Source organism: Sus scrofa, chromosome 16, assembly GCF_000003025.6.
Source record: "Sus scrofa isolate TJ Tabasco breed Duroc chromosome 16, Sscrofa11.1, whole genome shotgun sequence".
NCBI lineage: Eukaryota > Metazoa > Chordata > Mammalia > Artiodactyla > Suidae > Sus > Sus scrofa.
The window spans coordinates 41,221,096-41,239,466 of record NC_010458.4 but is presented as its reverse complement, the minus strand read 5'-3'; the positions used below and the strand labels follow the sequence as shown (position 1 = coordinate 41,239,466).

Genomic DNA, 18,371 nt, shown 5'->3' with positions numbered 1-18,371 from the left:
CTTAACAAACAATAAATGATTTTCTAATATTTAATAATACTTATTTTGGTAGTCCTTAGATAAATCAGAAATATGTACAGAGCTCATCTGTGAACTGATAGCACAAAATTACTTTGTAAAAGAAGCTGGATAAAACCATCATACACAAAAGCAGTTCTACAATATAGACTTTTAAATACCTTATATAAATGCTTTTAAACCCAGAAATTTTACCATATGAAATTCAATTTATAGCTCCCTAAGAACATTTTTAAAAACTTTAGTAATTTAGTAAATTCAGTGTTTACTCTTCAACACGCAGAAACAGTTCTAAAAAGTTATGCTATTAAAAAAAAGCCTAGAAACTCTTAAAATATTTTTTTTCTCAAAATCGGGGGCTTTAGTAAAAATGGAAAGTATAATTTATAGTCACCTGTAATGTGCAAAATTAAGATGCACTCAAAAACAACTAAGTTTTAGGCTTTAATACATACCTAGAAGTGGTGACATATTCTGAAATATACGAAGCAACTCTGGGGTAATACATGGGCTGTTTTCCAAAGTCACTAACCTAGGAAGGAAAAACAGGTGATTAAGTCACTTTTTATAACTATTAAAGCTATTAACAATACAACATAAATACTTTAAAATTGTTCATTCTAAAGGAAGAAAGGGAGTTTCCTTGTGGTGAAGCTGGTTAAGGGTCCAGAACTCTCACTGTAGTGGCTCAGGTTGCTGCTGTGGCATGGGCAATTCCCATGGACCATAGATAGGTATGGACAAAAACAAAAAAAAAAACTATACCAAAAAAAAAGAGAAAGAATAAAAGAAAAATTTTTTAAAAACTATTATTTTTTTAAAAAGAAAGAAAAACAGATACAAAAAGCTATAAAAATTATCTTTCTAGGAAAATAATTACCAAATTCCTCAAAATTAAAAACCTATCCATAAATCATATATTACTTCTATATACATAGCAAAAAAACTACATACTAAAATTTTTATAATAAATAATATAATAAAGCAAAAGCACTATCATTATGAATGGTCAAAGAGAGATAAAAATCATTTTGTTGGGAGTTCCCGTCATGGCTCAGCAGTAACAAACTCATATATTCTCCATTAGGACGCAGGTTCGACCCCTGGCATCACTCAGTGGGTTAAGAGATTCAGTACTGGAGTTCCCGTTGTGGTGCAGTGGTTAATGAATCCGACTGGGAACCAGGAGGTTGCGAGTTCGATCCCTGGCCTTGCTCAGTGGGTTGAGGATCTGGCGTTGCTGTGAGCTGTGGTGTAGGTTGCAGATGCGGCTCAGATCCTGTGTTGCTGTGGCTCTGGCGCAGGCTGGTGGCTACAGCTTTGATTAGACCCCTAGCCTGGGAACCTCCATATGCTACAGGAGTGGCCGTAGAAAAGGCAAAAAGACCAAAAAAAAAAAAAAAGATAGATTCTCAGCATTGCTGTGAGCTGTGGCGTAGGTCAAAGATGTGGCTTGGATCTGGCATTGCTGTGCCTGTGCTGTGGGCCAGAAGCTGCAGCTCTGATTTGACACCCAGCCAAGGAACTTCCACATGCCACAGTGTGGCCCTAAAAAGACAAACCAACAACAACAATCACGATTGGAAGTTCCTGCATTGGCGCCACGGGATCAGCAGCATCACTGAAGCACTGGGACACTGGTTTGATCTCTAGCCCAGCACAATGGGTGCTGTGGTGCAGTCACAGCTATGGATCAGATTTCATCCCTGGACTGGAAACTCTATATATGGGTTGCGTGGGCGGGGCGGGGGGGTTGTGGAAGGTTCTACAGTCTACTCAAAATCTAATACTCACTTTGAAACTCTTTTCCAATTATAGAAAGGAACTTTCTTATAAGATAGTTACTTATAAAAACCAAATATGCAGAAAGCATACCTAGTGATGATATGTTGAAACTAATCTCTGGAAAGACAGAAAGACAGCTCAAAGAACATCCTCTATTACCTTGCCTATCTTCACATCCTCTATTACCTTGCGTGTAGGTGTGGAGGGCCTCTCACATGGTAAATTAATAAAAAATACAAGAGTAGGAGAGCAAAAAGTTAACTAGTCTTTATTCACAGAAGCTATGACCAATAGAAAAGAAAGAGAAGAAGAAAGAATTCACAAACAAATGATCTGAATTCCCAAAAGAGTTCAACAAGATAACTGAATATATCGATACATAAAAATCAACTGCATTTCTACACATCAAAATAAATACTTAAGATGTGAATGCATGGCATTTTAGGATCCACTCATATAAAAATCTAGCATCATAAAGATGTCAAATCTCTCTAAACTGTTACACAGAATCAATAAATCTTCATTTCCAATCCCTACAGAGTTTAACCTGGATTTTTGCCCAACTGGTTCTAAAATTATTTGGAAAGCAAATAACTAAGAACAGACAAAAAATTTCTCAAGAAAACAAAAAAATATGGGTGGTAAGGGAAGACACTTGCTTTATCAGATATTACAATTATGAGGATTTACTATAAAACCATTGTAACTAATATCATGAATAGAACAGACAGCAGAAGAAACAGAGTTTTCATAAGACAGAAGAGACTCCAAGCATCAGTATGAAAACATGGGACTACTCACACTCTTTGGTAGTGAGATACTAGACCTCTATCTCATACAAAACACAGAAAAAATTAATTCCAGGACTAACATGAGAAGAGTAAGGCTTTACTTTGCAAGATGCCAGAAGATTTTTATGGCTTTAGATTAGAAAAATATTTAACAAATAGACCAATAAACATGACTACATAAATATTAACAACTACTGTGTATTAAAGATGCCTCAAAAAAGTTAAAACATTAAGTCACATATTGGGAAAAGACTGTCTGCAATACATATAATTAACAACTGAATAGTATCCAAAGGAATAATATCCCCAAAAAGTCATTCAGAGAAAAATGGACAGAACACACAAACAAATATTTCACAAAAGATATAAAAACTGGCAATAAATCTAGCTATAAAAAAATATGAAGACATTCAGTTTGACTAGCAATCAAGAAAATATAAATTATAAGCAAAACAAGGAATTTTACCCCACCAGATCAGCAGAATATTGAGTGTGACATACAGCTCTCAGAAAGGAGAGGAAATGAGGCAAAGTTAGAGCACTAAATTCTTTACCATCAAGGAAAGGTAAATAAGTTACTATGTTGATGCATAATCAGACAAAGCTATATGCACCAAACTACATGACTAGAGAAACATAAAATTTAATGTTAATCTTCCACAAAAAAAATGTAGAGAGAGCATAAAGTAAAAAGACATTAAAAGCATTACAATTCTATTTAAGCAACTATTTTTTCTCCATTGCATATCCTTGCCTCCTTTGTTGTAAATTAATTGACCATAAGTACATGGGTTTATTTCTGGGCTTTCAATCATGTTCCATTGATCTATAGTTGTTTTTTTGTGCCAGTATCATACTGTCTTGATGCCTGTAGCTTTGTAATATAGTCTGAAGTCGGGGTGCCTGATTATCCTAGTTCCATTTTTCTCTTTCAAGGTTGCTTTGGCTATTCGGGGTCTTTTGCATTTCCAAACAAATTTAAAATTTTTTGGGAGTTCCCGTCATGGCGCAGTGGTTAACGAATCCAACTAGGAACCATGAGGTTGCGGGTACAGTCCCTGTCCTTGCTCAGTGGGTTAACCATCCGGCATTGCTGTGAGCTGTGGCGTAGGTTGCAGACACAGCTTGGATCCCACGTTGCTGTGGCTCTGGTGTAGGCCGGAGGCTACAGCTCCGATTCGACCCCTAGCCTGGGAACCTCTACATGCCACAGGAGCGGCCCTAGAAATGGCAAAAATACAAAAAAAAAAAAAAAAAAAAAAATTTGTTCTACCTCTGTGAAAAATGTAAGTGGTAATTTGATAGAGATTGTGTTGAATCTGTAGATTGCCTTTGGTAGTACAGTCATTTTGACAATATTGATTCTTCCAATCCAAGAGTATGGTATATCTTTCCAACTGTTTGTATATATGGTATATCTTTCCATCAATTTCTTTCCTCAGTGTCTTATAATTTTCAGAGTACAAGTCTTTTGTCTCTTTAGGTAGGTTTATTTCTAGATATTTTATTCTCTTTGATGCAATGGTAAATGGGATTGTTTCCTTAATTTCTCTTTCTTTTGTTGTTAGTGTATAGGAATGCAAGACATTTCTATATATTAATTTTGTATCCTGAAACGTTACTGAATTCAATGATGAGCTCCTGTAGTTTTCCGGTACCTTCTTTAGTATTTTCTATGTAAAACAGTGATAGTTTTACTTCTTTTCCAATTTGGATTCCTTTTCTTTCTTTTTCTTCTCTGATTTCCATGGCTAAGATTTTCAAAACTATGTTGAATAACAGTGGTGAAAGTGTACATCCTTGACTTGTTGCTGATCTTGGTGAAAATTCTTTCAGCTTTTCACCATGAGTATGATGTTAGCTGTGGATTTGCCATAGATGGCCTTTATTATGTTGAGGCAGGTTCCCTCTATGTATACTTTCTGGACGGTTTTTATCATAAATGGGTGTTGGATTTTGTCAAAAGCTTTTCTTGCATCTACTGAGATGACTACATACATGGTTTTTATTCTTCAATTTGTTAAATGTGGTATATCACACTGATTGATTTAAAGATACCAAAAAAAATCTTCACATCCCTGGGATAAATCCCACTTGGTCATGATGTATGACCCTTTTAATGTATTGCTGGATTTGATCTGCTAGTATTTTGTTGAGGATTTTTATATCTATGTTCATTAGTGATACTGGCCTGTAATTTTCTTTTTTTGTGGTACCTAGGTCTGGTTTGGGGATCAGGGCAATGGCGGCCTTATAGAATGAGCCCAGAAGTGTTTCTTCCTCTGCAACTTTTTGGAATAGTTTTAATAAGGATAGGTGTTAACGCTCCTGTAAATGTTTGATAGAATTCACCTGTGATGCTATCTGGTCCTGGACTTTTGTTTTTTGTAAGATTTTAATCACTTCCTAGAGAGAGTATGAAGAAAAGGGAACCCTCTTACACTGCTCGTGGGAATGAAAATTGGTACAACCACTATGGAAAACAGGATAGCAATTCCTCAAAAAACTAAATAGAGAACTGCCAAATGATCCAGCAATCACACTCCAGAGGAAACCATAACTTAAAAAGATACATTCACCCCAATGTTCACTGCAGCACTATTTACAACAGCCAAGACATTGAAGCAACCTAAATTCCTCAATGAGGAAAGGAGGAAAAGATGTAATACCTATATACAATGGAATATTACTCAACTCTAAAAAAGAATGAAATAATGCCATTTGCCTCATCATGGATCCACCTAGAGATTATCAAACTAAATAAGTCAGAGAGAGAACAACAAATATCATACAATATCACTTATATGTACAATTTAATAAAAACTGATAAAAAGAACTTATTTACAAAGCAGAAACAGACTCAAGAGATTTCAAAAACAAACTTATGATTGTCAAAGTGGAAACACGGAGAGGAGGGATAAATTAGGAGGCTGGGATTAACATATACATACTATTATATATAAAATAGATGAGAAACAAGGACCTGCTGTATAGCACAGGGAAATCTACTCAATAGTTTGTATTAACCTATATGTAAAAAGAATCTAAAAAAGAATGTATATAACTGATTCACTTTGTTGTACACCTGAAACTAACACAACATTGTAAATAAACGATACACCAATAAAACAATAAATTTTTTAAAAAAATTCTTTAGGAAAAAAGTTCTTTAGAAGTTAAAACACTGCTGATTAGGTTAAAATACAAAATATAAAAATATGAAAATGTGTTCTGTATAGGATACATAACTAAATTTCAAACAAAAAAGATAAAATATAGAAGATGAACAAAGACAGTTAAGTCAAAAATACCATATGATATCACCATTATCTGGACTCTAACATACGGCACAAATGAACCTATCCACAGAAAAAAACCAAACTCATGGACATAGAAAACAGACCTGTGGTTACCCAGGGGGAGAGAGGGAGTGGGATGGACTGGAAGTTCAGAGTTGGTAGGTGCAAACTATTACATTTAGAATGGATAAGCACTGAGGTCCTACTGTATAGCACAGGGAACTATATCCACTCTCATGGGACAGACCATGATGGAAAATAACATAAGAAAATGAATCTGTGTGTATATATATGTGTGACTGGTCACTTTGTTGTACAGCAGTAATTGGTACAACACTGTAAATCAACTAGACTTTGATAAAAAAAAATAAATTAGAAACAGGTAGTTAAGTCAAATCTAAGCAAAATAAACCATACGATGGTATTAATTTCAGATAAAATTTAAATGCAAAATAATTAAAAGGTGGGAAATGAATCATTGCATACATATATTATATTGCTTAATGCTTAATAAAAATTTAAATATCACAAAACTTTAAATACCTTTTTTTTTTTTTTTTGTCTTTTTGCCATTTCTTGGGCCGCTCCTGCGGCATATGGAGGTTCCCAGGCTAGGGGTCGAATCGGAGCTGTAGCCGCCGGCCTATGCCAGAGCCACAGCGACGCAGGATCCGAGCCGTGTCTGCGACCTATGCCACAGCTCACAGCAACACCGGATCGTTAACCCACTGAGCAAGGGCAGGGATTGAACCCGCAACCTCATGGTTCTTAGTCGGATTCGTTAACCACTGCGCCACGACGGGAACTCCCAAATACCATTTTTATTAAATCTTATAACAATGTACAAAAGTACTGAAATTTTGTGCTGTGAATATTTTTTTAAATTTATGGATCAAAAATGCTGGAAATAAAAAGGGGCACTGACATGAAGAAAAATGAATGAGATATTTTAATAAATCGGTGTCAAGATGAAAAAGCAAAATAATGTGAAGTAACCTACAAGTTAAAAAGAACAGATATACATGAAAGAATGCATCTTTGATACCAGGATTACTGTTTAAGTGAATATACTACAAAAATAGATCTTATAAGTCATTAAAATTCACTTTAAGTTTTAAAAAGCTGTGCAGGAGTTCCCAACGTGGTGCAGCAGAAATGAATCCAACTAGGAACCATGAGGTTGAGAGTTCGATCCCTGGCCTCTTTCAGTGGGTTAAGGATCCAGCATTGCCATGAGCTGTGGTGTAGGTTGCAGATGCGGCTCGGATCCCGTGTTGCTGTGGCTCTGGCATAGGCCAGTGGCTACAGCTCCAATTAGACCCCTAGCCTGGGAACCTCCATATGCCGTGGGTACGGCACTAAAAAGCAAAAATAAAATAAAATATAATAAAAAATAAAAATAATAAAAATAAAAAGTTGTACAAGTGACATGTTGTGTTTACAATGTAATTAAATCTAGATCTGAATCATATACTTTAATATCAGCAAAAAAAAATAAACATGTTGGGTCAAAGAAGTTATGAGGAAAAAAAATCATGACCAGTTTGAAGAATTTCTCTTTTTATACATGACCACAAACATCAACTGGTACTGTTCATCCCTAGTAAGTTCAAATTTCTAATCTCCAAGATAACTATTTTGTTGTACCTTTGCTCTCCACAAACCTCTATCTTTTTGTTGTTAAATTTTATTGGAGTATAGTTGACTTACAATGTTGTATTAGTTTCAGATGTACAGCAAAGTGATTCAGTTATACATATAAAAATTCTTTTTCAGATTTTTTCCCATATAGGTTATTACAGAATATTCAGTAGAGTTCCTTATGAAACCTCTCTCATTTTATATATACTCCCATTCCAGCCCATACATTCAGTTGATGACTATTCATCATATTTTGTTGAGAAAATAGAAGGTATAAGATGGAACACCTTTCCACTTCAGTCCACCACAATACAAAATCTATCTTCGTACCTCCAACTGAAATGGATGAAGTATCCCCACTGCTTGCTCTATCTATCTGTCCGTCTGTCTGTCTATCCATTTATCTATCTCCCTCCACTGTTGCTCAATGTGATTCCTTCTTCAATTATCTCACTCTCCTGAGATTCATCATACCTCTAGATCATCATTCCCCACACCAGCCAATTTCAACTCCTCTTCACAGTAAGAGCCCTCAAACAAGTTGTCAACACTCACAGTCTCTACTTAGCTCTGATTCATTCTTCAAACTACTCCAATTCTTCCCTGTTTTACTACTCTACTAAAACCCCTATCATCTCCATTCACTTCTCTGTACTACTCTTAGTAGGACAATCAGCAACATTTAACATAGCTAACACTCTCTCTTTTAGGAAATACCCTCTCTTGGTTTGGTTTTCCTTCTACACCATCTTTGATGAATCCTCATGACCTCAAAAACGTTATCTGCACTTTTCTTCTTGGGCAATCTCACCAATTCTGAGGCTTCATTTATCATATACAAAATGATAATCATGCTACAAACATTATCTCATGCTCACAACAATCATGTCAGGTAGAAATTATTCTTCCTCATTGTATAAATAAAAGTTCGAAGAAGATGATTAGAAACCCAATGTGGTATACTGGGGAATGGCACCTATATCTGATTTCAAATATGAGTTCTAACAGAGTAAGAAAAATATATGAAAAAATATGTACCTGATTCTTTAAAGAACCTTAGCTATTAACAAAGTTGGTAAATTTTTAAAATGTATTCTAATGATTTAATTTTGTTTATACATAATGAAAGGCTAAGAAAAAAGAAATTACCAATTAGAACAAAAGTATTTTTATTATTATCTATTCATATAATCCTCAAAAAAAATTATACACCTTTATAAACAATTAATATACTAAATCTGTAATATTCATGAGTATCTGAGTCTCTTTACCATAACTAATATTTTTAGTTTTTCTGATAGGCAATATCATATACCTGTTTAAAGTATTTATATGCCAGAGATTAATGTTTTAATTTGTAACCTAGAAGAGAGATTGGCAAACTACAGCTCATGGGACAAAAATATTTCTGTAAATAATTGTGGGGTGTTTTTTTTTTTTTTCTGTCTTTTTAGGGCCGTACCCATAGCATATGGAAATTCCCAGACTAGGAGGTCCAACTGGAGCTGCAGCTGCCAGCCTAAGCCATAGACACAGCAATGCCAGATCCAAGCTGCATCTGTGACCTATACCACAGCTCACGGCAATGCCAGATCCTTAACCCACTGAGGGAGGCCAGGGATCAAACCTGCATCCTCATGGATACTAGTCGGATTCGTTTCTGCCGAGACGCAAGAGGTCCTCCTGTAAATAATCGTTTTATTGGAATACAGCCATGTCAATCTGTTTACATACTGTTTCTGACTGCTTTGTTACTGAAACTGTAGAGTTGAATAGCTGGGACCGAAAGTACATAGCCTGGGAAGTCTAAAATATTTACCATCTGCTCCTTTACAGAAAAAGTTTGCCAATCTCAGATCCACAACAATCCATCCTGTACAATAAAAATGTATGATTATAAAAGGTTCCAACAAGTGCTAATTTACAATCAAACCATCCACAAGTCATGTAAGTTCAAATAATAACCTTTTCTAGGTTTAGAAAAGAACACAAGAAATACAAATTGCAAATTAAATAAGTATCCACCGAATTACGTTTTTAAACTGTTCATCTAGTATTCTGATATAGATCATTAATTTATCATTTGCAACAAAAAAAATTTCTAAGAATCAAAAACTATTAATTCCTAGACATCTAAGCAAAACTGAGGAGGGAGAGAGGGAGGACCAGAGGAAGGACATCACAAATGTTAATTTTTTCTGTGGTTAATTTCTGTAAATTTTTTTTTTGCTTTTTAGGGCCACATCTGTAGCACACGGAAGTTCTCAGGCTAGGGGTGGATTTGGAGTCACAGCTGCCAGCCTATGCCACAGCAACACGGGATCTGAGCCACATCTGCAACCTACACTACAGCTCACAGGAAGGCAGAATTCCCAAACCACTGAGCAAGGCCAGGGATCTAACCAGCATCCTCATGAGGATACTAGTCGGATTAGTTTTCTGCTGCACCACAACGGGAACTCCTATAATCTGCTTTTTTAATTCCAATAGTAGGTTTACATAATAGAATTGTTCAACCTTTCCTGTATTATAAGCTATATCTTAAGTAAAGACTGGCCCCAAAGAAAACTGCTGCTGTCAGTAAGATAAAGCAAAAAGATTTCTAGTACGTAGTTTGTGACACTGAGATGCCACAGTAACAGGGTTTGTTTGCTTTTCACCTCTTAATACTGTGTGCTACTTAGTAAAATAGTAAGACTAACTTGTATTAACATTTGGGGCTAAGTTATTATATCTCAGTACTTACTGGGTAAGGCAGGAAGAGGTTGAAAAATTACTCAATTTTCCCCAAAATATCTAATTTAACACTTTGGAAGTTTTATGTCAATTTCTAGTTTTGATCAATATCCCCATTTTATGTTCCAAATGCCAGAAGAGGAAATGCAGCTGAGTTCTTACTGAAACTTCCTCTAACTTTTATAAGCTTACAATGAGTGACAGCTGCCAAGAAAAGATGGAGCTATTGTGTTACCCAGTTCAGGGAAAGTGACTTTGTGTTTTTGTTTTTAAATGTTGAGTTTTTAAGCCCTGTTATATGACCTTTGCTTTAATGGCATAAGAGTAGGGAAGGCCAGGAAAAAAAAAAATAAGATCCAAGGTACCAAGTTTTTCCTCTTACCATAATTCTAAACCATCTTCCAGAAGATAAACATGTGGAGGCTGGGAAACATCTGTACTCAGTTGAATAACTGGGAGCAGGAAAGGGTACAGGTTCTTGCTGTCTGCTCCTAATCCCTATGGGAAGTATAAATACAACTTAACATAAGACACTCTAAGGTCCCATTCCCCCACCAAAAAAATACCTATCATATATAAAAGCCCTAAAACCAACTATAAAAGATAAATCAGAAAAAAAAAATTTTTAAATAAAAGATAAATCAATCAGATTTTTAAAAGATGGTTCTAATTATAAAATATCTATTATCTACTACAACAAAATCAGTTTGATTTACAATTGCCTAATGGTAGTAAAACCACATATACCAAGGCTACACACATCTATCCGTTCATTTTAAGAGATTTCTCATATAAATATTTATTTTACCCTAACAAAGAGGTGTTAATAATGGTATATTAAATCCTACAAATTACCTCGCCTAAATAATCTAAAATGAACCCAACTTAAATGTTCATCAGTAAGATAATTAAATCATAGTACTTTCATATTCTAGAATACTTGAGTAGCCATGAAAAAGGATTAGGCGTGGAATGAAAACAATCTCAAAAATAATGACAAACTGGGATTAAAAAGAAGTGTGTATAACAATTCCACATGTCAATTTTTTTTTTATGAAAACTTTTTATTTATTTATTTATTTATTTATTTTTGTCTTTTTGCCATTTCTTGGGCCGCTCCTGTGGCATATGGAGGTTCCCAGGCTAGGAGTCAAATCAGAGCTGTAGCTGCCAGCCTATGCCAGAGCCACAGCAATGCGGGATCCAAGCTGCGTCTGCGACCTACACCATAGCTCACAGCAAAGCCGGATCGTTAACCCACTGAGCAAGGGCAGGGATTGAACCTGCAATCTCATGGTTCCTAGTTGGATTCGTTAACCACTGCGCCACTACAGGAACTCCCACATGTCAATTTTTTAAATAAGTGTCTGACATGAAGAGATACACATAAAAATGCTAGTTGGGGCAAATATAAAAAACTGTTAACACTAGTTAAACATGGATGTTAGAAAAGGATTTTGGAAGGAGGTAAAAGGAGATTTTTTTAAAAACTTTTTTGTAAGTGTCTTTTTAAATTAAAAAATATGTACTTTTTTTTTTTTTTCTTTTTTGGACACACCCATGACATATGGAAGTTCCCAGACCAGGGATCAAATCTGAGCCGGAGCTGCATCGTATGCCTCAGCTGCAGCAACACCAGATCATTCAGCCACTGCATCACGGCAGAATTCCTACATATTATTTTTTAATGAAGAATTTCTACTCATATTTTTAATGAGTCAAGGATATAAAGATTGAAGAGGAGGGGGTTTTAACCTAATATTCTAGTTTGACTAATTACTGTCTTATGGAAACTGACTCAGGGTATCACACTAAATCTAAGCACTTTGAAAGAAAACAAAAATAACAGTAAGTAAACTTCTAATCCATAATAATCTCTATAATTTGATAGAAAAAGAAAACAAAATAAACTATCAAACACCTCCAGTCAGAAAATAATTCAGATGCCCACATGATTTATAGAAAATTCCAACATAACAAAATATATATGTCATCAAAAGGAGAATACATGTATATTTTGTATACATGTGTGTATATATATATATATATAGTTGAATACGTGTGTGTGTGTGTGTATATATATATATATAGTTGAATTCTTATCATTAGAGTATAGATGCTTCTGTGGAAATACATAAAGTTTATCCTTAAATATGTTAAGTTTGGTCCTTTCTATAACTAAGCATCAGCTGAACAATCTTACTAAAAATATTTCCAAAGGAAGAGACTTATTAAAATAGTATATATTGGCCTTCAAAATTCAGTTAAATTTCACTCTCCATAGATCAATTCTTAGCAGAACAAAAGAAGAAAAAACATTAAGAAAAACTAGGTCAAGTTAATTTTTTTTTTTTTTTTTTTTGTCTTTTTGCTATTTCTTGGGCCGCTCCTGCGGCATATGGAGGTTCCCAGGCTAGGGGTCCAATTGGAGCTGTAGCCACCAGCCTACACCACAGCCACAGCAACTCAGGATCCGAGCCGAGTCTGCAACCTACACCACAGCTCACGGCAACGCCGGATCGTTAACCCACTGAGCAAGGACAGGGACTGTACCCGCAACCTCATGGTTCCTAGTCGGATTCGTTAACCACTGCGCCACGACGGGAACTCCTCAAGTTAATTTTTAATATCAAGTAGACTTAACATTTCCTAGGAATATCAGAATCTATCTACTTAGCACACACCCCAATGAATACAATACGCTAGCATTAGCAAAACTACAGTAAGCAACTGCTAACATATAAGACTCTCAGTTAAAAGCCTAAAGAGATTAATTACCCTTGTAATATGGTGTCCAGAAGAATGTGTCCAATCTCAGACATGCAGCTTTAAGTAAATCTGAGCATTCTTTTGGCCCACAATTGTAACTACAAGACATTGTCTACAATACTACGAAATAATTAGTTATAGTGACAAGACCTCTGAAAGCTCAAAAGTAAATGCACCAGTTATTAATAAAATAATCAGAAATGCCTGGAGGGGAGGAAATCATATTGTACTATAATTACATAAAACATAAAAGGAAACTAAATAAAAGGTAAAGGGAATTTCTACGTACTACCTTTGAAACTGCCCATAAATCTGTAATTTTTTTTAATTAAGAGAAAAAAAAACAACACTGGCATTTATCAGACTATTGTCTTTGGCTCTCTTCTCATGTCTCATGTACATGCTGATAATGTCCAAATCTATTATCTCAACCCAAATCTCTGCACTCCAGACACTCCAAATGACTATAAGACATCATCACCAGAAGGCGTCTCAAATTCTTGAGTCTACCACTGAACCAACTCATTGCCTTCCTTAAAAAATGGATCCTTTTCCTGCAGTTCCTGACTCAAGGGACATGAACCACTACCTATTTGGTGAAAAATTACATCACATAATTCCTCTTCTCTTATCTAAACAGTCCTTGATTTTCTCTCGCTAATATTTTTCAAATCTTTGTCCTTTCCATGGCTTTACTTCAAGTCATCACTCCTTTCATGGTTAAAAAAAAAAGAGCCTCCCTATTACTTTCCTTGATCTTAGTTTTACCCCATTCCAAACCAGTGCCCTCACTGATGCACTAGTTACCTTTCTAAAATGCAAATGATAACACCCCTTCCTCTGAATTTCAAGAGATGGTCTTATGCCTTCCTAACCAGGCTCCTAAACTGAAGCTCTAGACTTTATGTTGCTACACCAAACAACTCCGTACTAGAAATCACTACGTTAACATCTCAAGAAAGCTGGCAGATTTAACACATGCATTTACAACTGTTCTCTCCCAGGATCCATTAAAAGGATATATGAAGATGTGTTTTTAAAGACCTAAAACTGTAAGTACAAAGATGGCATGAAAAGAGATAAAAGCAGCTTATTTTTGGAAGCTGGAAAGAAAGACAATACAGTAACTTAGCAGGCTCAGAAAACCAAAGCTCAAAGGCAGCCATGAAAAAGGGCAAGAAACCATCTGACTTATATTAAAGAAACTCCAAAAGACTAGGGAACTGAGAGCATGATGTATTTTGGGAAGGGAAAGTTGAAAGAGAGGGATTAAAAACAATAGGACCGCTACAAGGTGTTTTTAAAGCCGTTTGATGGCAAGATCTTATCCACATGCGTAGTCAAACAATTCCTGAACCAGCAGAGACCTAGCTGTTTATTCTCTGGCAAGGAAAAACAAATAGTATCAAAGACAAGAAGACATGAGGTAATCAAGACCAGGTATACTATATAAAACAGGGAGATACACCATGTAACAGACAAGAGACTGACAGGTCATTCACTGAGGAAAGATCTCATGTACCTAAACATTTGTCTGGTACAAAGCAACCCAGTCAGGTCATCCCAAAGAAAAAATTTCATGATCAGCAAGGTTCCCATACCTACCCAACCCTTCCAATCAGCTTCTTAGTTCTCATTCTTAAATTTATACAAATAAAATATTGATACAATTCTTGAAGTTGGGTGATAATTATCTAAGGATTCATTAGACTGTTCTTTTGCGTATGTGCCAAATTTTCATAAGAAGAAAAAAGGGGAGGCAGATAATCAAGGATCCACAGACAAGTTTAAAATATTGAACATGAAAAACAGAGAACAAATAAACAAATAGAAAACAACATCTTTAAGGAAACAGAGATCACACATAGAAATGAAAGCTTGGAAAATACATCCTAATGCCCTTAGTAGAATAAAAGAAAATAATACATTCATTAAACAAAAAAGAAATGCTACTGAAGATGAGAAAGTTTCTTTTCATGCATTATTACTCTCTTCAGAGACCTTAAGTCTGGGTTTCCAGAATTTAAAAAATGCAAACAAAAACATACAAACACACTACCTACCTATTATATTTTAAGTCAGAAGGTAGCCTATACATCAGTTACATTTCAATAAATAAATAAAGTCAAAAAATGGCAGTGTTTTCCATAAAAGGAAACTTGCCAATAATCCTAGTATAATCTTCTCAAATGATTAAAAAATTCACTTTGAGTTACAGGCTCAATTTTAATATTAAACACTATATGCTTTCTCCAAGAAGGACAGATGATTGCTTAGCTGGAACCTTGAACCCCTGGCCTATACAAATACAAAGAGTACCAATGTGTCAGAATTAAAGGAAAAGGCCCTATATCCTTCAAATATTTCATGCAGGTTATTCTGGCTTCCCAAGATTTCCTGAGGTAACACTAACCCAAAGAGACACACCTCCCTCACAGAAATCTCAAATTGAGTCTAAAGGCACATTTGGCAGAGATATAGGGCAAAAGGTGTGGGGATCATTCTTTGTTCAGACATTTGCATGAGCAATCTCAGTCTAGTCGCTACCCTTCTCCTATCCTTTGTATCTTTATCTATAAAAGGGATATAATCTTTCAGGATAATCACAAGAATTAAAGGATACACAAGAAGAGATGCTAGCCCAGACACTTATTTAAAAGAAAAGTACTTTAAAAAAATTCTCTACATCAACCTGGGAACTCCAGGAAAATTTTTACTTTAAATCAAGGAAAAAAGTGAAAATGGAGAGTAAATTTATGCAGAAAAGCCCTGAAAGCCAAGGAAACCACATACAAGATAAAACTGACTGCACAAATCGTGAGTCATGAGTCTATCATCATGGGAACCACTACGCCTAATAAAAGAAATTATCTTTGAAAAGTAGAGAATATTTTTTAGATGTCAAAAAATGTCCATAGTAAATATACAAAAAGTGTTTTTAAACTGTTTAGATCACAGATGAAAGAGACATAAAATGTGAGGCCTTTTATTACCAATAACATAAACCACATGAAAACAATAAAAAAAAATTTAAGAAGAAAAAAAATACTAATCTAAGAAATTGCGGAGATGTAACTTACCTGAACCAGATGAATAAGCGTTGTCAGAATAGCACATCTCAACATATTGTGTTCTTCACTCTGCTTCCAAAGAAGAGGCAAATACTGTACCAAACATCCTACGTATGGTCGTATCTATCACAATAGAAGGAGGGGAAGCAAAAAGTTTTATTAGTAAAGAAGAGGACGTGGACTTCCCAATGTGGCTCAGCAGGTTACGAACCCAATTAGTGCCCATGAGGGTGCAGGTTCAATCCCTTGCCTTACTCAGTGGGTTAAGGATCCAGCACTGCTGCAAGCTGCAGCAGCTTAGGTCACAGATGCAGCTTGGATCTGGTGTTGCTGTTTGACCCCTAGCTTGGGAACCTCCATATGCTGCAAGTGCAGCCCTTGAAAAAAAAAAAAAGCAACTTACTTCAAGAAACTCTGACAGATCTATTAAGTCCCAGGCAGCAAATATTTAATATTTACTGGTTGTAACGTATTAACTATATATCCTTTTAAAGATAAATCTGACATTACATGAAGACACAGAGCTTCATGTTAAACATTTTTAAACAATTTTAAACAAGTACCAAATTTATTGCACGAAGTAAAATTTAGAAATATAAAACAACATACTGAGGCCAGTATTTCTTTAGGGTTAATAGAAAATGCTGCTATATCGTAGTTCCTTTTAATAAATTAGGATTACCTAACTGGAAATCATACTATTTTTTTTTTTTTTTCTTTTTGCCATTTCTTGGGCTGCTCCCGCAGCATATGGAGGTTCCCAGGCTAGGGGTCAAATCAGAGCTGTAGCCCCCGGCCTACGCCAGAGCCACAGCAACGCGGGATCCAAACTGTGTCTGCAACCTACACCACAGCTCACAGCAACTCCGGGTCGTTAACCCACTGAGCAAGGGCAGGGATCGAACCTGCAACCTCATGGTTCCTAGTCGGATTCATTACCCACTGCGCCACGACGGGAAATCATACTATTTTTAAAACAGTCAGCATTTATTCATTCAACAATTATCTAATGGTATCTTCCAAGTATCAGGACCTCAGGACAAGGCACTAGAAAGAAAAGGCTACACTGGTAGACATACAAACCCTTACAATGGAAAAGGATAAATACAATGATGAAGGTGTACACAAGGTATAGTAGAAATACAGGAGAAGGAATCCTTTGCAAAAGATAAAATTGTTAACCCCACCATGGATTAAGTTAACCAGTTTTTAAAACACACCCTGAGGAACACACCTTGACAGTGAGTTTTTTGGGAAATAAAAGGGATCTACACAGAAGCTGGATACAGTGCTTTAGGCTTCCGTCCTGTCCCGTCCCGGTATTTGGAATTCATCTGATAAGAATAACTTTGGTGATAAAATAGAAGTCCTAGACCTTCACAGCTTTAGTACTATCTATTTAATCCCATGGATTAAAATTTTAAAAATTGCTCCCAGAAAGAGTGAGACCTTCTTTATTCTGCTTATAAAACATCATACACTAAAAGGGTAGCAAAAAAAAACAAACTGTAGGAAACAGTCTCCTCGGGTTGGGGGAGGGGAGGGTGGTGCAGAAAGTTAAGAAGTTAAATAACTGCCCAATATGTCGATGAGATAAACTGAATAAACATTAAGAGACTCTTGACTTATTTTACCTTATTTTCCAATTTTGAATCACACGGTTATAATATTTATTGAACACTTAATTTGACTAAGTGCTCTATCTCAAAGATCACTCCAATTAGCTTATAAAAGTACATCAATTAATATGTAAAAACACAGGTTTCAAAGTAACTAATTCATTCACACTTAACTAAAAACAGAATATAACAGCGTGTTCTACAGATAAGGAAAATAAACCAGTTTTGGTTTTCAACAAATCAGAAAGACTTCCTGAGGTATAACAAAAAGGAAGTATATGCTAAGAATTACAAACAGGAAAAGTAATAAAACCCAAATACTCAGCTACATTTGAAAGTCATAAAATATTTATATCCCAATCTTAGTGGTTCATTAGAATATATGATGTTCTAAATTAAAACCAATCTTCAAAGACATTATTGCAAAAATTAGTCATAGATTCACCATTGCAAAAGACCAAAAAAGGGCTGGGGATAAGAAAATAAAGTGATGACATGAGAGGCAAACACATTCCCATAGGGTAGGACTTGATACTAGAAAATAGTACTGCATCAATGTTCCCTGAATCTAATCATAGTTTTGATAAAGAAGGAGACATTTAATATACTGGGGTGAAGTGTCATGATGCTTGCAATTAAATT

The 18,371-nt window shown here is 35.4% G+C and overlaps 1 protein-coding gene across 3 annotated transcripts in view; it reads right to left on the bottom strand.

Annotated features, from left to right (window-relative positions):
* Positions 1-18,371, bottom strand: part of IPO11 (importin 11) — a 214,251-nt gene that overhangs the window by 95,907 nt on the left and 99,973 nt on the right. For all 3 annotated transcript variants that reach the window (XM_021077043.1, XM_021077044.1, XM_021077045.1), the window contains exons 20-22: positions 16,120-16,233; positions 10,653-10,768; positions 474-550 (exon numbers count right to left, since the gene is read on the bottom strand). In XM_021077043.1, the coding sequence (XP_020932702.1) occupies positions 474-550; positions 10,653-10,768; positions 16,120-16,233 (307 nt within the window). The remainder of the gene's footprint in view (positions 1-473; positions 551-10,652; positions 10,769-16,119; positions 16,234-18,371) is intronic.